The sequence below is a fragment of the Rattus norvegicus genome, chromosome 1, assembly GCF_021556685.1.
Source record: "Rattus norvegicus strain SHRSP/BbbUtx chromosome 1, alternate assembly SHRSP_T2T, whole genome shotgun sequence".
Lineage (NCBI taxonomy): Eukaryota > Metazoa > Chordata > Mammalia > Rodentia > Muridae > Rattus > Rattus norvegicus.
In genome coordinates, this window is record NC_141534.1 from 235,170,887 (window position 1) to 235,192,554 (window position 21,668).

The 21,668-nt window shown below is 43.0% G+C and overlaps 1 protein-coding gene across 2 annotated transcripts in view; it reads right to left on the reverse strand.

The window, feature by feature from the left end:
- Positions 1–21,668, reverse strand: part of Pgm5 (phosphoglucomutase 5) — a 187,773-nt gene that overhangs the window by 26,538 nt on the left and 139,567 nt on the right. For both annotated transcript variants that reach the window (NM_001191953.3, XM_087588861.1), the window contains 1 exon segment: positions 19,218–19,401. In NM_001191953.3, the coding sequence (NP_001178882.1) occupies positions 19,218–19,401 (184 nt within the window).

The following is a 21,668-nucleotide window of genomic DNA, read 5'->3' on the forward strand; positions in this document are numbered from 1 at the left end:
CTTGAAAAAATAGTAGAGAAGACAGGGACAGGACGCTATCTAATAAATGTTCCCGAAGCCAGGGTGTCACCCTTCCAAACCTGGTTGCATTAGGCATTATGCAAATTATCTATTGCAATAAAAAGTTTACAATAAATTGGGTGCAAAATTTTTGCAAAAGTTGCAAAAAAGAGTGCTGCCCACTCCCCTGTTTTAGACTGAGTCTCGCTATGTCACCCAAGCTGGCCCTGTCCCCAAGACCCTGTCCCCAACTTATAAGAGCTGGTATTACACGTGTGTACCAACATGCTAAGTAGAAGCATCTCATTTTAAGGGTACGGTTATCTCCGTATACTCTTTGGCTTAGCTTTATCCCTTCCCCATTCTCACAGTGATGGGTTCTACCTCAGGATTGCCACCTCATCCCTCACAGGGTGTGAGTATTGTTCCACCCTCTCAGATGACCATTGCTTTGTTACCTAGAAGTGCTGTCCCCAGTTTGGGGACAGACAGAGCTATAACCAGATGCAGTGAGTGATGTCCAACATTCACATTTTTAGCCTAGAACATCACATCCCTATTCTATGTATTTTTTCTCATTAGTAATAGGGATAGTTAAAATATGACCATATTTTTATGGTCACAAGATCATATTCTGACTTCTGATGGAATATAAATCAGCTAATAAAGTAAGTCTGATCAGTAAAGTATTTGGAGCGACCAGTGGAAGAAAGAGGAGAAATAGGTGTCTGCCAGTTGCTACTTTTTTTTAAACCTTTTATTGATTCTTTGTGAATTTCACATCATGTACCCCAATCCCACTCATCTCCTAGTCCCTTCATATCTGCCCTCCACCCTTACAGCCCCTCCCCAAAAGAAAATAAAATACAACTTTTAAAAATCTTGCCATGGGAACTGTAGTATGTCACAGTGTGTTCATACTTCTTTGCTTGCAAATGTCCATTGCAATGAGTCATTGGTCTGGTTTGAGGCCTCTGGTTTCTGCTACAGCATCAATACTGCATCCTCATTGGGATTCCTCTTGGATATCTTGCTGTTGCCCTGTGTTATGGAGATCCTGCTGCTTTGGATCTACAGGGCTAAACCTTTTGTGTGCTCCAGGAGATCATAAATGGGGTAGATGTTGCAGTGGACCGACCCAAGCCCTGGATATGGACCTGAGAAGTAGCTGAGTTAGTCAGCCTGCAAGCTCTCCTGCATCCTCATCACCAGGATGATTTATGATAATTCATCCATCTCTGCCCTGGCTAGCTCACTCAGTGCTGGAGGCAAGGGGCAAAGTCATCCCCCTTCCTTCATGCCCTTAGCTCACCAGGGTTAGCTCTACTCTACTGCCCAGAAGAGGTGGTTGCTACTTTTTAAAAAAGTTTTAGGTGACCTTGATGTCAGACATTTTCCATAAATAAATTATAATTAAAATGTCCCTGGCCCCTAGTCCTGCTACTTATGATCTGTCCATTACTAAAACCACACCATCCCTGCTATGTAAATCTAATTGAAAGTTTCTTACCCCATCTCATACCTGACCACATCTGATACAGGAGGGCATCTGATCCCATCAGCATGGCTTTCTGCCTTTTAAAGTTTTGTATCAAATCCCAGACACAAAGCTTTTGTTTCTTCTAGAAATATCTAACACAAACCAGTGGGAATCAGGCAACCAAGTCCTAGTTTTTATTTACTGGATTAACACCCAAAAGTGTCCCTTTGGAGTAAGCACTAGGCTATGTCCTAGGTATATGAAAGCAAAGATACAATGCATGTTTTTCATAAACCTGGAGTCATCTGTTTCAATCATCAAAACCTGTTTCTTAGCTTTTGCCACTAGAGAGAGGAACAGTCAACCAAAGCACAAATGGAGCAAAAGAATGAATTTCCTATTATCCAGAAAATACCTGCTGCAAAACTACATTCAAACTGACCACAGACCCCTGGAAGTCCCACAGCTATGCTCACAATGATGTTTTCACCGATGCTTTCAAACCTGTTACTGATGTCTAACCCTACATTCTCGTTGACACAATATGGGGCAGGCACACCAGTATATCACTGACAGCTCCCAGAACTAGTGATATAATTTATCTATTAGTTGATTAAAAGCAATTCTAAGCCTAAGAATACTTGACGCACCTTTCTTTACAAGTGCCAAATAACTTGGGGCTACTCTTTCCAGTCCTTTCCCAGACTCAAGTCTTTGAGATAGCTTGCCTCACACAATGAACCTCCTGGGTTGGTTTAGGCCAGTTAGGAGGTATATACGGATTTCAGGTCATATTGAATCATCAGTTTGTAATAAGTTCATAACTAAGCCTTTATAAATAAAATCTCTCCCTCTGGCTATACTGCATGCCACAGACATAGAAGACCATTAGAAATCAGTAGGAAGGAAGAGATTTTGACCTTGCAAAGGTAGTAATGGAGTGAATAACATATATCCACCTTCTGGGAATAGTTCACACCATCTCTCTTTCCTAGTGCACCAACCATAAGGGTTCAACTGGGAATCAGTGTTGTTTGAGAAGCCAGTACAGGCAAGCACCATCACAATTCTGTTTCTACATGGAATGCAAGATTTTTCAGAACCCTCTTACCCTTACATTGCAATGTCATATCCACGTGTAAGGCTGACATCCATTGTTGACTTGACTAACTTAGAATTACCTAAGAGGCATACTTCTCAATGCATCTGTGAGAGAGTTTCCAGAGGTGATTCTCTGAGGAGGAAAGACCCACTCTACCTGTGGGTGGCACCATCCTATAGGCTTTGATCCCAACTAATTAAAATAGGAAAAGGGAAAAAGAAATCAGGGCACCAGCATTCCCCAGCAAGTAGCCTTGCGTGCCTGCTGTCATGCCTTCCCCACCATGATGGACTGTATCTCCGGCAACCGTGATCCAAAATCAAACTTCCTCCCTTAAGTTGCTTCTTCTTAGGTATTGATTGGTCTTAGGGACAAGAAACAGAGCTACTACCCCATATGAGTGCTATTTTTATGTGTAGTCAAATTAGATTATCTTGAGGTATGCATGTTTCTTCCAATAAGCATAATAAATTTGCAGTCCAAACATGAGCCATGTTCTTTCCAGCATGAATCATTTTTATTCTGAATAGAACAGTAAGGCCAGAGTCACTATTAAACAATACTTTCCTAGCTTCTTAGCATTTCTTTATTTCACCCAAAAAAAATAACAATAATATGTTTCCCCTTTGTTTTTATTGTTGTTTTTCTTAGGTTGTTTCAGATGTTGGGAACAGACTACCTATAGGTAAAATTTGTCAGTCCACCCCTCACCCCTTTTTAAATCAAATTTTATCAGGACACAGCCATGCCCAATCAGTTAGAAATTGTCAGTGGCTATTTCTACACTATAGTTTGAGAGATTAATAATTGTGGCAGAGATCACTTAGTGTATAAGGCCTAAAATATTTATTATATAGTTCTCTACAAAAATCATCTGCTGGCCTCGGGTATAAACAATTACATCATGCACACAGCCTGGAATATTTACCCTTCAACCTTAGAGCAGAAAACAAAAAGTTGTGGCCAGTTGCCATATCAAAATTTCAGTGGAGAGAAATGACGACAATGAAGATTATCATCGGGGTCCCACCCTCTATTTCCCAGGTGTTCCAGCTGTGGATGCGCCTGGACTACCTCCCAAATCTGACCACCTACTCCTGCTGTACGTACATCTGATGAATGGAACCTTAGTTTGCCATTCTTGCTCTTAGTGCAGGCTGCGACACCACACTGTCTTATCTCCGTCCGCCTTCACGGTCCTGCAGGAATATTGTTCAAGGCGGTATAAAGCTAGATGTTAGGTTCTCTCTCAGAAGCCAAGTGTTTTGAAAGCCTTTCCTTCCCCCAGGGAACCGGTTGTCTTTAGCTTTCTGACAGGAAACACTATGTAACTAACCATATTTCTCCGCTCAATATGGCTGCCAGGCACCTAACACTAAACTTGAAGCTGAGTCCAAGTGGCTCTCCATGACTTGTGAAGCTATGAGTTTTTCTTCTTCTGCCCTTGGCACTCTAATTTATACACTCCCCAGTCTTGATCTCTGTTTCTTATTTATATCCTAACATCTTCATTATGTGTTTCTGTTGCCATAAATCCTCTCGGACAGACAAGGCCCAGAGCAAATGAATAAAAAACAAGTTCCCATGGCAACCGGACACTGAAGCGTTTGACCTACTGTGTTTTGTCTTCAGGTCATTCATTAGCTCTGGGAGGGAGAGACTCACATACTCTGTTTACTTCTATTTTAGCTACAGAGTCAGGACAATGCCAGGCATAGAGTGGACTCTCCATAGAAACTTGATAAGTAATGTCACTACATGCTCAATACCTGGAGTGACAATGCCAGGGACCTCACCAAACAGACACTGAAAGATCCTCCATCTTTAGGCAAACAAAAACAAATGCAGGTTCTTTGTGGGGAACGGGGAGCTAAGGGCTCCACCTGAACAGTTATAGATAGCAATCACCGGCATGCTACAAACACGCCAGCTCTGATATTTACCAGCCCATTCTTCACTTCTACAATGTCCTAAGAAAAAGCGAGTTTGTCTAAGGCATTAAAGTTGAGCCAGTGTGGCTTCCTGGCTGTGCAGTTGTGAGAAGACTGTGAACTTTGCTGCATACTGGGATTAGCTGAGAGAGAATTGTCCTTGCAAAACAATAGTGTTAGGCCCTGGGCCTAGACACGGTGATTGAATTTGTATGGGGAATCCCTGGGGCACTGGGATGTAGTGTCTCTTCTGGGTAAGTTGGATGTTGTAGTCAGTCTGGACCATTGCAATCGTGTCTGCTCTGTGAGTCCTTTGCCTCATCCGCAGATGCCTGGACTGAGCTTACATGCCAGTTTTTAATTTTTAGAACACTAGTCTAAGGAATTCCCAGAACTACCATGAAAGATTGCTCTGTAGCCACAGCAGCTATAGTAGCTAAACTATCTCAATGACACAGCCATGACAAACAAACAGACATACGGGAGGTACCTGTCTATTTTAGCAGGCAGGGTAAGTTATGGGCCAGGGTGATATAAAAGTTGTTGCCTCCAATTTGCCTGCAACGCACACCTCAATGCTGAGAGCAGGGTCTGGCCCACTCTAGGTCTATTGCAACATCACGTACGGCATGCAGCAATCTCTACACAAATACCCAGCCAGCATCCGAACACCAAGTAACATGCTTTTCTCCCTCACATGTATCCCTCTTTGATTTACTGTGTGCAGGCAGTTTGGATATGGTTCAGGAATAGCAACCAGATACACCCAGGCTAGAATTCTGGCTTGGCCACTTGCTAGCTGGTGGTCTTGAGTAAGTCGTTTAAGCCCTCTAAGCCTTAGTTTCCTAACTCGGATGAGAAATAATACAGCCTTGCCTATAGGGTGGCTGGGAGCATCGCATCAGAAAATATGTGAAAAGTGCTTTGGAGAGTATCAATCACCATAAAAGTCTTATGATTCCTCTTACAGTAGAGTTGAATGATTCTGAATATGATTACCAAATAAAACCTTAGTGCTAGTGTCTTACAGTGGTACACACTTGTTTATTTTTTATGATATTTTGTTATTGTTGCATGTTTGTTTGTGCGGTGGGGTATGTATACAAATGCTACAGTGCGTATGTGGAGGTCAGAGGACAACTTTTGGCAGTTGGTTCTTTCCTTCTACTATTAGGTCCTAGGGATTGAGTATTGCCTGCCCTCCAGAATCACTGTTGCTCTCATCAGTCTTCTGCCAATGATTCTCCTCATGTCTATCCCCAAAATGACTTCTTTAGCAATAAAAGGTTCCTTTGTTAATAGTCATTAGTCACTCAGGGACCTAAAAATCCTCAGATGTGGTCCTGGCCACTTCTCTGATTATGGAGGAGAAAGGAAATGGTTGAAACTGGTTCAGTGCTGTAACACAGGAAGAGGCCCCTAGATCTTTTGACTCCAGGCAAATGATCTGATGCCACCCCAATATGAAAGCACCCACGTTCGTGGATCACATGAGATGCCAAATGCCTGACCGTTTTCTCCGGATTTGTATAGTCCTCAAAGCTGGCTCAGAGCCTTATGTAGAGTAAGTTTCTGATAAGCATTTGATAAATGAGTGTTGGAAGGGTGGTTGTTTGGGTTTTTTTTTTCTAAACCCTCCTGTAAATCAAGGCAGGGAGATGTGTTACTTGCTAAATCCATGCAGAGCCACCAGATGTTAGTTTGGAGTGTAGAGGCCATATTGCAGCCAGACAGGAGGGGGAACTGTGCTTTACCAGCAACTATTGGCAGCGTCTGACTTAGTCAAATGCTGATGGGAGGATGGATTCCAGGGAGAAACAGCATATGGCCCTGGAATCTGGTACAGCATCACATGTAAAGTGAATTGGCCATGCGAGGCATGTGAACATGGAGTCAGGACAACCTTGGCAGATACTCTGAGCCTAATGTGGATAGTATCTCCCATAGGAGATGGTGGCCATTTATCTGGAAAGCTCTCAGGTAAAAACATTGCCATGTAACAGCTGAAACATATTTTGTAGAAGAAAACGTGCAGCCCACAGAGCAGGGGATTTGGATGGAACACGCGAGGAAAAAGCAACTACATGGACCTGCCCGTGTTTCTTTCTTTAAGTCATAGCATTAATTGGAAACATGAGTTCAAACACAATTGAGTAAGGCAGCAGCTAGTCCATACAGAGCCTTTGTATGAATTACAAGATGGGACCCCCACCGGGGTGGGAAAGGGATGCAAAGGCACCTCCCCTCTTGGCTAGCTTTGGACTTGGACTTTAGCTTGCCCATTAGGCCTTTGTACAGTGCACTAAGTGTACATCTGCAGTTACCATGTACCAGAGTCATGGTCTCATTTAGGCTTTGCCTTAGTTCCTTTTCTACTGCTGTGACTAAACACCGTGACTAAGGCAACTTACAAAAGAAAATATTTAGTTAGTTTGGGAACTCAAGGTCCCAGTGGCTGGAGTCCATGATCTTCATGGCAGGAATCCTGGCAGGAGGCAAAAAGGCATGGCACTGGAGGTACCTGAGTGTTCATGTCTGATCCACAAGCATTAGCGTGCATGCATGTGCATGCATGTGTGTGTCTGTGCGTGTGGGGGGATCAGTATCAGGCTTATATAATAATGTGGGCCTATGAAACCTCAAATCCCATCCCTAGTGACACACCTCCAATAAGGCCACACCTTCTAATCCTTCCCAACAGTTTCACCAACTAGAGACCAAGCATTCAAACATATGAGCCTATGGGGATCATTCTCAACCCCCTCACCCCCTTGCGACCTGGAGTAGCTGGGAGAACTGGGCCTGGGTCATGAGAGTGGGAGAGTTAGCCCTGCCCCATCACTAGCTGTAGCACTCAGGAGAGCAGGCTCTGTACCTCACCTGAGCAATACAGTGGAACTGGTGTGGACTGGCTGGTTTTATGTGTCAACTTGACACTAGCTGAAGTTATCGCAGAGAAAGGAGCCTCCCTTGAGGAAATGCTTCCATGAAACCCAGTCTTACAGGCATTTTCTCAACTAGTAATCAAGGGCGGAGGGCCCAGTCCATGGTAGGTGGTGCCATCCCTGGGCTGGTAGTCTTGGGTTCTATAAGAGAGCAAGCTGAGCAAGCCAGGGGAAGCAAGCCAGTAAGTAACATCCCTCCATGGCCTCTGCATCGGCCCCTGCTTCCTGACCTGTGTGAGTTCCAGTCCTGACTTCTTTGGTGATGAACAGCAATGTGGAAGTGTAAGCTGAATAAACCCTTTCCTCCCCAACTTGCTTCTTGGTCATGATATTTGTGCAGAAATAGAAACCCTGACTAAGACATGGACCTTATGACAAAGGCATGGGTGAACAAGCACCAAGGGTGTGAGAACCACCCAGCCCTTCACAGGCTACAGCACTTAGGAGAGTAAGCTCCACACCTTGACTGGGCAGCAGAGTGCAACTGGTTCTGGAGGTGTAGGTGAGCTCACCTTGAGGGCATGAGAGCTGACCCAGCCTCTTACTGATGGCAGCATTGGGTGGCCTGGCCAGAGCAGTGCTGGAGAGCTCACCCTGGGGGTGCAGAAAAGGGAGAGCCAGCAGGCTGACCAGTTCAGCTACCACCCAGGCTCAGATCCAGGGCAATGAATCGGCCCACCTCAAAATCTATATCATTTGCAAATGGTTGGGACACTTTAAAAGGTCTTGCTGTTTCAAGCTGTGGGACCTCCATAGCAACAACAGAATAACTGGGAGGAATCCCAAAGAGGATCCAATGTTGATGGTATCACAGAAGCCAAAGATCTCAAACCACACCAATGACTCATTGCAATAAACATTTGTAGTAAGAATTATGAAATTTTTGTTTCTTTTTAAAAAAGACCAATATCATAAGAATGCTTCTGTTTTAATCCCAGGTGTGGGGTATGGGGCTGCTTCACAGCAGCTGACTATGATTTGCCTCGGGCTCTAGCAGAGCTGTGGTTTTGCCAGCTGCAGATAGTTTCCGTGACTGTGTGACATTTGGAATTCTGGGAACTTTTCAGCAGGTATATAAATGCTAGGGTCCCGAGAGACAGGGTTGATGGTTGTGGTTTATTAGTTGTTGTGGTCAATGAAGAAACAAAAAGAAAATTAGATTTACAGATCTCTCTCTCTCTCTCTCTCTCTCTCTCTCTCTCTCTCTCTCTCTCTCTCTCTCTCGTGATAGGGAGTGAAACTGAGAGGATAAAGGGTAGGGGAAAAAAGGACCCTCAAAGTAGCAAAGGCCAGCTACAAACATTAGCAAATGAAGATGTGTGGACAGAGGGGCCTGCTGTGGGACACACTGTGACACACCACAGCTTTCACAAATGAGATGTTTTCTAAGCTTTGTTGTGGCGGTGGTATGTTTTATTTTGAGGGGTGATTTCAAGGGCAAAGGGCTGATATGACGGGACAGGGAGATGAGTGGCACTGGGATGATGTGAAACTCAAAAATAATCATAAAAAGTTTTTAAAAAAATCAACAAGCCCAGTTGGGTCCAACAGAAAGAATGAAAGAATTATTTGGGGAAAATTAAACCAAACGACTCCTCAGATGCTCTCTCAAAGAGCCCATCTAACAAATACTGCCTTAAGTGATGAGAGGCTGCTTGGATTTTCCTCATCAAAATCCTAGCCATAAAATGTGGGCAAGTGGAAGCAGACAGTGTACATTCACTCACTTCTTGGTTGGAATTATTGCCCATCCCTGTTTACATCAATCACACTGGCACTGGGCCTAGGAGACCAGGGACTTAGAAATAACACCACATCCCCAACCCCTGTCATAGCAGTACTTTGTCTCTTAGTTCCTGTGAGAAGATTCAACCTTGCCTTTTGAGATGATATGACCATCCAGAGACACTAGGGTTTCAATCATGAGATGCCTGTGATTGAGGAACACTTAGAGGCTCTTCACAGTTTAGAAGACAGCCCTAAACCCACCAACTTTTGCCAGGAGAGATTAATTCATTGTAACTGAAGTCTCTAGAAGCAGGAGGGCCTCCCACTTAACAAGAAACCATGATACCATTACCCTAAAGAACTGACTATGTGTGTTTAGTGCTTGGAGGACAAATAGGAAAGTCTCAGGGAAATCAGATACTACTAGAGAATATTTTTCCAATACTTTTCAAGATGTCCTACTAAAAGGCATATTTAGCAAAGCAAATAACCAAGTTGTTTTCATTTGCCATGACTACAGGGTTGCAGAACTGTTGAAGTGGAAAATTATAATTGTAGGTATCATAATACCACATGAGATTGTCTATAATCAATCTCATCAAGAAAGCTAACCAGCCATATAATTATATTCTTTTAAAGAAAGACAGAGTTTTGATGCAATGATCTCACTGGGCCAGCTCCTGCTTATTCTTCTTGGTATGATTTAAACGTCATCTCCCTCTGAAGAGCTTTCTAGATTCCTTCTCTACATTAGTCCCCCCAATATGTATGCCCAACTAAGTTTTCAAAATAATGTTTGATAAGTTCTATAGTAATTACAAGTTCCCTCAAGTTGCCTCTCCTGATAACCCTCAGGTAAGCAGAGGGCAAGAATCCCAGCTGTATGCTGTTGGGTTCTCAGGACCAGAGGGCTGAGTAGCAAACAGTAGCTGTGTGGTAAATACTTACCCAGTGGATAATAACATGAATGAATCAACTCAATTACTTTCACCATATTTTCATATTTGCCACGAGGATTGTTTCTCAACACCACAATATAATCCTTATGGTAACTTCGCACTCCTCACACACTCCGTTACGCTATGCAGAAGGACTACTATACTTGGGTGCCAACTTTCAGACTTCAACTCTACTGGTGGGCTCCATCAGTGCAACGGAATCACTCCCAAGGTTCTGCTTATAGACGCACAAACCATGCTCCTATCAATGGCACATGCAAAAGCAATGGGTAGCTTCACTGTTACAGTCTCTGAGGTATGGTTCATTGATAAGGGTATGATGGAAGTTGGCTGGTGAGGCTGACGATGGACCAGCTAGCCCTGAAGAGAGAAGCCCTTGGCTTTGGAGGGCCAGCACCCTCAGCCAGCACTATTCAGTGGCTTTGCATTATGCAATAGATGCTGGTGGCTCAGCAAACATCTCTGGGAATGGAGTGGAGAGGATGATGGCACTGAGAGGGACAAAGTCAAAAGCCACATCCAAGAACTGCAGAGTGATTTCCAGACTGCCAATTTATTTTCATCATTGTTTCTAAATACTGAAATGAAAAAGGACAGACCCAGTTCCTGCATGTTAAAGCAAAAGTCTAACAGCGAGTGGACTTCAAAGTAGGCTTTCCTCTGAGTGAATTTCTTTCTTCCAGACTGAGGAGAATATTCAACTGTTTTCATGCAGCCTGCGTAACTTGAAGTATCATGCCTAGAGTTATCCCAGAGTTACATATAAGAAAATGTGTCTTTCCCTATTGGATAGCTGGTACACATTTATTTACATCAAGTTTTAACTGTTGCTTGCAAATTATTCCATCACCAATAGGACTTTTTGATTTTTGAGCTGGCTAAATGGAAATGTAGAAGATTTGTGTGAGTGTGCAGAAAAAAGGAGTCTCAGTTGCTTGAATTTTACTTCCGAAGTATCAAGTTTTCTTATTTAAAAGCAATTTTTCATAATGTAGGCTACAGTCCTGGATTGAAGCCATAATGGTGGTAGTAGGCCAGCTCTCGTGTCTGACCACCTTTCCCAACTGCCCTTCATTCACAGGACCAAGACTAAAAATTTCCTAGTGTTAGTATTGGAAGAGTCTCACAGCTGTGGGCACTGAAAAGACAGGACCAAGGCTACAAGTAGATAGGACAAGCTAGACAGATCACAGTAGTGATAGGAGGCCATATTGGCATTAAAATGTTCCTTTTATGTTGGTGGTAAAAGGGACAGAGCACCTAGCACCAGTGGAGCCCTGGATATCTGCACCACAAAATCAGCCTTGAAGCAGGACTCAGACCCCAAGGGCTTGGCAAACTTGCCCGCATCTTGCTACAAGGCAAACACTGGGAAGGTCTTAGACTTGTCAGTAATTTGATCCTATTCACATTGTAACTGTTGACTTATTTTTCCTACTCTGATTTGAAGAAAGCATCATTGGTCCCTCATGGAACTCAACTCTACCTCAGAATACGCAGGGACAGATCCCCAAAGAGTATGGAAGAGCTGTGGTGGGTCCAGGCCTTATTAAATTGCTATTTCTAAACGCAATAGATCCTTGGTGCACCCAGAAGCTTAAAAGCAGTCATAGTAAATCCCATGAAGGCTAGAAAGCCATAATCGGGACAAAGGAGTCCCTGGGAACTCAAGTTGGGGTGGAGTGCCTCGGGGCTTCCGTCTTGCTTCCGGCATGATTCTTGCAGGGCGTCAGGCAGGACAGATTTCCCTGAACATTTCCAAGGCCGCGGAGCAGGCCGGGGACTTATCACCACAACAGGATTTTAGGGTCAATTTGGTTGGCACGTGGAATGGTTTTTTTCCTGTTGTCTGTTTCCTGACTCTGACCTCAAATTAAGGACAAAATGGGAGACTAAGCTGCCTTAAAGAACTTTTCCCTTTCTGAATCAGAATGTATGTGTGGGGAGAGGAGGGGGATGATGGAGGAGAAGGGTAATGTGAGTTGAATCACTGAGAGATGACTCAGAAACCCAGAGGCTCTTCCAGATCTTCACATGACACCCTGACAAGTCTATTTTCTCTTCGCTTTTCTTATTACCTGTGACTCATCAGAGCTCAGAGCTGCTCTTTTTGTTTCATTTGTTAGAGTGTTGGAGAGGTCAAGGTAGTGAGATGTTCAACCTCTGTTACAACCTCAGTGCTCTCAAGGTTGCTTGAGTAAGTTAAGCCTCAAGTTAGTCACTTATTAGTATTCTTGAATAAGTTAAGCCTCAAGTTTTCTTTTTGTGCCAGGAATATACAGGTAGTATTTGATTTTCCTAGTGACTAGACGTGATAGCCATTTATTATTTCTGTTTTCTCAGATGGATCTCATAGGGAGAACAATAAGATAATTCATCAAGAAGGTAGATTATCACCTCATTGGATTTAAGGCCCAGTCAATGTGAAAAAGTTTGTGCCTGGTACCGTAAACCTAGTCAACTCAATGTGGTCATGGGCCTGAGAGGAAAACCTACTCCTGCCAAACCAGCATAACTTCCAACTGCATTTTAAATACTTGTCCTCATACACACAAGTAAGTGTGGCTTTCATCTTGCATCAAAGACACTTTGCAATAGACAGAAACCATCACAGAAATCCACCAACAGCTTACAATGAAGAGAACAACAGATTTGGGGACCCCCCATCCCCAGTGGGTACATTATAGCACAATCCCTCTACCTAAGGCTAAGGAAACATCATGAAGAGGGGTGGAAAGACTGGGAAAGTCCTAGGACCAACCTGTGTCTTTTGTATGTCATAAGGAGTCATACCCTTGAAATCTTAACAATGTGGTCACCTTGACAAGACCTGTACAATGACAATACCAGCCAACGTCCCAAAGTAGATGGGGAAAAATCTTGGAAAAATCCCACCTTTGGATGAACAGCTAATGGCTATACACAGTTAACGACTACTAAAAGAAGAATCTGTCTTCTCCAGGGACCAGCCCCACAGATAGGTTACCCATTTCCAAGTGGCCAGCCCCAAATAATGTAAATATGAACAAAACTAAATGGACTCATCATGTTTATTATATTAAACACATACACACATGTAACAACAATAATTAAAGAGGAGAAGGCCATGAGCTTGAGAGGGACTGGGGAAACATGGGAAGAGTTACAGAGGGGAGTTCCTCAAGTGTGAAATTCTCACAAAAACATGCTTAAAAAGAGGAGGGCAGAAAGGTAAGCAGTTGGCAAGTTTGAAGCCAGCCTAGGGCATATATGAGTTCCAAGCCAGCATAAGTTACAGTGTAAAACTCTATTTGAAAAAAAATATTTATTGATGTTGGTGAGGACGTGAAGAAAGAGGATGCCTTATCCATTGCTGGTAAGGGTGTAAACGGAAACACCCACTGTGGAAATAAAAACTAAAACCATAACTACCGCTTGATAAGTTTAGCAATCCTAGGTATATACCTAAGGATTCTAAGTCATCGTACCCAAGAGAAATAGTTACATCTATATTTATTGCTTTGCTACACATGTCAGATCAGAAATTAAACCAGCCTAGATACCTAGATGAATGGATAAGAAAATGTGTTTGTACACATGAAAGTTTCATTCTACTATAAAGAAGAATGAGATTATTACATATGTAGGAAAGTGGAGCTAGAGATCATTATGTTACATGAAATAAGCGAAATGTAGACAAATTCCCCATGCTTCCTCTCATATGTGAAGTCTAGATTTAAATGGGGGGGGTATGTTAGAAAGAGGTCTATGAGAGAGGAGGAAGAGATCTAAAGGGAGGAGGGAACATGAGAGAATAACTGAATGTATATGGCAGGAACACAGAAGGAAAAACTGGGAAAAGAAAGGTGGGAGCAAGGAGGGTTAGTGGCATAGAAGTGGCATAGAAGAAAATTTATGAGATATCTGCATGAAAATACCACAGTGAGACACTTGACCTTGTATACCATGATAGTTAACTACCGGTTTCATGCAACCTAGCATCACCAAGAAGACAGTCCCAATGAGGGATTGTCTAGATTAGCCCGTCTATGGGCATGCCTGGGGACATTATCTTAATTCTATACATTGAGATGGGAAGAGCCACCCATGTGGGTGATGTCATTTGCTGGGCAGGGGACTCTGCATTGTGTAAGAACAGAGAAGGCAAGCAGAGCACTGGCACACATGCATTCTTTGCCCTTACCTCCTGATATTGATGTGATATGACCAGCACCCTCAAGCTTCCACGGCTGTGACTTCTCCGCTATCTCTGATATGATAGGCTATAACCTGGAACTGTGAGCCAAATGAATCCCTCTTCCCTAAGTTATTTTTTGTCAAAGTATTTTGCAACAGCAACCAGAAGGAAAAATCAAGTCAAAACTTAGAACTTAAAATTTTGATTTTTTTTTTAAATGATGGAGGAGTAATGCCAGTCCTTGGATTCCTGGACCACACACTTCAAAGTTGCCCATGGATCTCCAGCAGTCCCACCAGGCATAGGCTACTACAGTGCTGTGCTTATAGACAGTCTCTGTAGCAAGCAAACAGCAAAGAATTTGTATAAAAGGTATTGTTGAAAGCTGTGTCTGTTATCTACTTCTTTCCTCTAGTAAATCAAGTTTAGACCACACAAGAGGTGACTAGGAGCCTCCCACTACCATGGTTCATTCATTGGAACCTCAAATTTCACTACAAAACATTGGGAGGAGAGCTAGGATGAAATACAGATTCAGCAGGATGTTTTCCAGTGCTAGTACACACCATATATTATTTTCAAACACTGCACCTGTTGGAATATGTGTGCATAGGTTTGTAGATGCACACTCCTTTGGGGATGGTGGGGACAGAAAAACAGAAGGAGGAAATGATTGACCCTTCCTTTGTGCTGATACTCAAGTTAAGGATTCTGGATAAAGGGAAGGAACTAATATTTCTTGCATGCAGATTAGCGGCCAACCACTGCACCCAGAGCTTTATAGAATGTTCTTCTCGGTCATCCTCCATCACCCACATGCAGATCTCAATCAACACTGCCTCTCAAATTGAGACTCAGAGTAGTTCAAGAGTATACCTAATGTCAAATGTCTGGACAGTGACAGATACACCCTTTAAGCCTGGGTTCATCTGATTTCAAACAATAGGGTACCAAAGCGGAAGTGAATGCCAAAAAGGATCACAGTAAACTGCATCCAATGGCTGAAGAGGGGTCGAATGCCAGAGGACCACAAGTTTCCAAAGAGGAGTAAGAGGCTGGAGAGAACAGTGAGCGGCTCCTATGGCACATGCAGAGTTACAGGGTGGTGTTTTCTTTGTGTTTTGAATACTGCTATTTTCCTTTATAGATATAATTTTTCTTTTCTTTTTCTTTCTTTCTTTTTTCTTTTCCTTCCTTCCTTCCTCCCTCCCTTCTTTCTTTCTTTTCTTTCTTTCCTTCTTTTTTTGAGGCAGAGTCTCATTATATGACCCGTCTTGACCTAGGACTCATGATCCTCTGCTTCTTGAGTGCCAGGATCAAGTGTGTGTGTGTGTGTGTGTGTGTGTGTGTGTGTGTGTGTGTGTGTGTGTGTGTGTGAGAGAGAGAGAGAGAGAGAGAGAGAGAGAGAGAGAAACTATGTATGCCTGGCTCTGCCTTTATCTTAACTTTAGAAGAGCCCACCGTGTAGTATGTTGTTTTAAAGCAACAGTATTTAAAAATCAGAAGACAAAAAAAATAAAAAAAAAATCAGAAGACAAAAAAAATAAAAAAAAAATCAGAAGACAGTAACAAGTGTTAGCTGGACCTCATATACTGCTGGCAAGAATGTAAAGTGGTAGAACTGGTTTTGAAGCCTTAAGTTCCTTTAAGCCTCAGCCCAACGATTCCACTTCTAGTTGTGTACCAAGAGTGCCGCAACCCATGTCTGTACAACAGTCTGTGAACACCCACACCATGGTCATCGTCACAGTCAAAACTGGAACCCAGCAACTGACAAATGGAAAACAAAACTTGGCCATCCACGCAATGGAGCACGGTTCAGTCCTAAAAAGGAATGGAGCGTTGATATACTGAATAATATAGATGGCCGGGGGAATAGATAACAAGTGAAAGCCGACAGGCAAGTCACGTGCTGAGGGATGCTGTGTGAACTTGAGCACATGGGATTCCATTTAGAGGCAACGTCCAGAACAGGCAAATCCATAGAGTCAGAAGTAGGTCATTGGTTGCTAGGATCTGGATGTTGGAGGAGTGTTGGAAGGGAGGTGACAGTTAAAAATGGGTAAGGTTTCACCGTGGGCTGGCTAGGATGTCCTAAGATTTATTGAGGTAGTGGTGACTGCATTCCTTTGCTGATGCAAAAACCAACGGCAGTTGCACATAAATGAACAAATTGTATAGTGTGTGGGCTCTGCGACCATAAAGCCATTATATATTTATATTTAGAAAACTGTACAGTGACAAAAAATTCAAATTATACATTTTGTGTATGCTCAATAAATATCTACTTAGTGATTACACCAAAGAACTTTATGACTGTTTTGAAATCATTGTAGTTCATTTAAACCCAACTATCTGTTTGTGGAGTCTATTACTCAGAAAGTGTGCTGATTTTGTACAATATAACCTAAAGTGTCCCCCAGATGAATGTTGGTGTTTGTTGATAGCCTAGAGGGTTTCATAGCTCTGCTGTGCTAAGTCCCATCTATACAGCACCCAACAGAACAAACGGTGTCAAAAGAGTCACTGGATTAGCTGACAATGCATACATAGCTCAGTGTTAACTGATCCCTCATCACCCACACTAAAGCAGACCCAGGCCTGCTGAAATGCTCCAGTGACACAGAGCCACCCTTACATGAAGATGTCGCTCACAGGGCCCTGATATGTGCAAAAAGAAGACAGATTTTTTAATTCTTTACAAGGAAATTCATAAGAGCAGGTCCTGGCAACGCTGATCTCTTTGTAGCTACATCAGAACTCAGGTGGAACATGTGTAGGAAGAAAAATATTAATATATTCCAGAGTTCAAATGAAATATAGTATCTGTGGTTATGAAGGAGAAGGTAAATAAAACCACCTCAGAATTCCAGATTCAGCTGAGGAAGTGTCCTGGTGTAAGTGGTTAGGGAGCATCTAAGAAGAAGGCATTTGAATACCCCAGAAGGTAGAGAAATGTTGGGTCAAACAACAAATAAAGTCTCTCGACAGACAAACTTCATATGACTAGACTAGTAAACACGTTAATGTAATTGTCTCTAGACCTGTGCCCCCAAAGATAGTTCTAAGCTCTCTTCAAAGAACAGAAAGCTCACAAGGATACTTTAGACAAGATGGGGATGGGTGGCTTCAGGATGTTATAGCCATAGACATAGATGTATACTTTGGAAAGTGTGTATTTCAAGTCTCTTGAATCTTACTGCGACAAAACAACAAACAAACAAACAAACAAAAAAAAGACCAAAAAAGCAAAGTGAACCTTGGGGATGGGGAAGGCTAGCCCAGAAGGAAAGTGAAAAAATAAAATGTAAAATACTATTCAAGGCACAGGGACTCAAAGGTGTCACGTGAGCACCTGTCTCCCATTGCCGAGGGTTGGATCTCTGCTGTTATTATCGAGCAAGGCCCTTCAGCAAGAACGAACTTCAGAGAATGAAACAGGTCATATGTATGTGGGGTGGTGCTCCCCAGGGAAAGGAGAACTAGCACTTCTGTTTGTCGTAGAAAGGAAAACTCACACAGTTTTTTCCTACCTTATTTCATTCCTTGTCTGAAACATGTGTGCAGTGAGTGTTCTGTGGATGGAGAAGTGTGGAACCAAAACACTTCCTGTAATTGCACGCAAGTGGCACGATTGGACTCTGACTTCTAAATCCTGTTTTCTTGACTGTATTGCCTTTCTAAGCAGACGATTAAGGGCCTGTAGAACGAAGGACTGCCTGTTTTCATTTTTTTAATGCAATGGGTGTTCTGCCTACATGTAAGTCTGTGCATCACGTGTGTGTGTGTGGTACCTACAGAGGCCAGAAGAAGGCATTAGAGCCACTGGAACTAAAGCTTCAGATGGTTGTGAGCTGCCGTGTGGGTGCTAGTGACTAACGCCTAGACCTCTGGAATAGCAGGGACTCTCAACTGTTGAGCCATCTCTCCATCCCAAAGGACTGATATTTTGATGGAGATTTAAAAAATAACAATAAAACTAAGCCAACTTGAGGTAGTATACCAAGAGAATAAAAATGAACGCACCAGGGGTTGGAGCACATACAATGCAAGCGCTTTCACAACAAAGACGGCAGGGGGACACTCTGGGATATTAGGATAGCAGTAATGCATTTTATCTAGTGACAATCACCTGCAGTGTCTGCCCATGATACTGTCTGCACGTACAAAGAATGTATAAAAAGATAAGACCCTGGGGATTGGAGAACAGAATCGCTCTCAAATTATTCAGGTTGTATTACTCTGTAAATGTTAATGTCTGTGATGTGCTCCCAGAGGCATCACAACTTGTCATAACCTATAAATACACAAGATGGAGGGGAAAACCCATTGTAGAGACGCCAACTTTTCTCACACAACTCACCAAGACAAGGCCATAGTGGGAGCTGCAGTTGGCGTTGCTACTTCCCTGAGATCAGCATTCATCCACGCATCTTCTACTTGAGATTTCTGGGCAAACTTTCCAACTCTTCCTTCTCTGCCAGGCACACTGAACTTATCTAAGCCCTCGTGGCTCCTTGATGACACAAGGTAATAGGAAATGAAGCACCCCTACACCGGGAAATCTTAACAACAGACATTTTGTTCTAGGCACTTCTCTGACTTTATCACCAAGAATATCCACCCCATAAGAGCACCTGAGGTTGCTAACCATTAAAGGAGGGAATTCTGGGCCTATTCTTCCTGTTTGAGAGCTTAGCATCAGTTACTAAGTAATAAGAAATACGGGACAAAATGGCCCAGGTTCTAATCCATCCTCTGCCTGTAATGAAGTAACCTTCATTAAGGGCTTCTTATTCCTGGATAGAGTTCTGCTGTTTAAAATGAGGAGCACAGAGAAGACCTCCCCACCTGTTGGCCTGATCCACCTGTGTCAGTGACTCCCCTGCAAATACCTGTTTCTTGGTCACGGTGCCATCCACAGGGTCCACATACTCAAAGCTGTCGGTCTTTGCAATGCTGTAAATGTGGCTCCCCACAGCAAACTGCTGGCCGATGAAGGACTTGTCCGTAACCAGGGCCTCCAGGTCCCTCATGATGTAATACGTAGCCTTAGGCTCCAGTCCCTCGTAGTCAAACCTGTTCAGGGGGAGAGCAGGACACAGGGAAACAAAACCCAATCAGAGGATGGGCAATTGGGTGGACCCCTCAGGGATCTTGTTTCAGGAGATACAGAAAAGCTTATTTAATAGGTCTTTCTTTCTCCTCAAAGTCTTTCTAATGCAATCTCCACGTGGCAGCCTTATGAAACTCAAACTCTGTGGTTCCTTTCCTACAAGGCCCTCCCCAAACTCCTATCATGTTGAGAATACAAGCTAAAACCCTAAGCACATTCTATCACACACTGGGATCCAGCCCTGTCTTGCCTAGCTTGATCTGAACTGACCTTACTTCGCATCATTTTTCCCCTAGGACTCAGTAAGCATTTAGTGAGATTTAGTTTCAAGTTTAAGGAGCTGTTGCAGAGGAACTAAGAAGACATCTGAAAAACGGATGCCACAAACTGAGAGCATATCTCTTTCCTACCCAGGAGGATAACTAAGTGAAAGAATCTGTAGGCTAACTTAGAGACAAGCTGTGGCTCTCCAGTCTAGCCTGAAGCAGGAACCCACGTGCTGGGTGAAGAAATATCACAGAAGGTTCTGACCAAAGAAATAATTTTATTCAGATTTTACTTTTATCTACAAGAGAAAAGCTTAATTAGGTCAGATGTTCTAGCTTTATTTATAGTTTGGTTTCTGTGAATGCGAGTGTAGCCATTGTGTGTGTGTGTGTGTGTGTGTGTGTGTGTGTGTGTGTGTGTGTGTGTGTGAGAGAGAGAGAGAGAGAGAGAGAGAGAGAGAGAGTTGGAGGGTATATGAAGCTATTCTGAGCTTTGTGTATATTGGTTTATTTGTTAAGTAGTAGTTGAACAAGTTAGAGATTTCAAGATTGACAAGTATATTTAAGACACTATTTACGATGGTATTGGTACAGAGACAGGCAGATTGATCAATGGAATAGAATTGAAGACCCAAAAATAAAACCACACACATATGGAAATTTGATCTTTGACAAAGAAGCCAAAAATATATAATGGAAAAAAGAAAGCATCTTCAACAAACGGTGCTGGTCTAACTGGCTGTCTGTATGTAGGAAAATGAAAACAGATCCATATTTGTCACCTTGCACAAAGCTCAAGTCCTAGTGGATCAAGGACTTCAACATAAAACTGGATACATTGAATAGAAGAGAAAGCAAGAAAGAGCCTCAAACTCATTGGCATGGGGGAAATTTCCTAAACAGAACTCCGATGGCTCGGGTTCTAAGATCAAGAATTGATAAATGGGACCTCATGAATCTGCTTCACACCTTAGTTCTTGTGCTGACACCTAATCTGCTCTCGCCACCTTGCCCCTGCTCCCAGTCCTCTCCCTCTCATCAGTTCTTAGGCTTCTTTGTGCCTGGTACACTCAGAGAGCTGGCTTGTCTGTTCTTTCAATCTTCGACTCTCTGGAAAGTGCCACTCTTGAGCATCCATCAATCCACCCGAGAAGCTTCCCTTTCTCTCCTTGCCTGTCACCACCTGCACATTTTCTTTTGCATTGTCTCCTGGATCCCCCCCCCCACACACACACACACACTGGTCTTGTGTCTCTGTTTACTTCTAGTCTGCCTTTGCCCTTCAGAATATGAGTCTGAGAGGGCACAGACCTTAGCTCTCCCATTCTCCACTGTTCTGGGACTTTGTGAGTAGCCTGGGATGAGAAGGCAATGGGGGTGGGAGGGGGACAAAAAGAGGGAGAAAGGAGAACTGAGCACATTATAAAAATCTCTGGAGAACTTGAAAGAAATGTCACAACTGTTCCATTCAAAAAAAAAGTCTTCCTAGCCACAAGCTATCCGAATCAAATTGTAGGGCTGGGGTGGTAATCAGAAGGGGAAAAAGATTGAAATTATTCTTGGCTTGTTTATTTTGGAGTTTGGAATATGATGAGGCATACCACACAGCTGGCACAATGCCAGGCATCAGAGCTTTAAAAAAATATCTGTTCATTGGTTTGTTTGGTTCCCCCCCTTAGTTACTAATATAAAGAAATTGTCTCTCCAAACATCATATAATTGTCTCCAGTTCCAACTGGCATGCCAAGGCAGGGGTGGCTGTTTGCAAATGAAGCTGGAGGAGGAGAAGCTGAGCCCAAATGGCTTCAGTAGGACTTCACCTTTGGGCTTTTTGCCTCATAGAGAACCCTGAAAGATGGGAACTCTGAATATTTGCTACAACTTTTATCAGCTTGAAAGTCTTAGAAACCGTCAATAAACATCAGAACACTTGCCAAAATGGGGGACATAGAATGACACTGTAC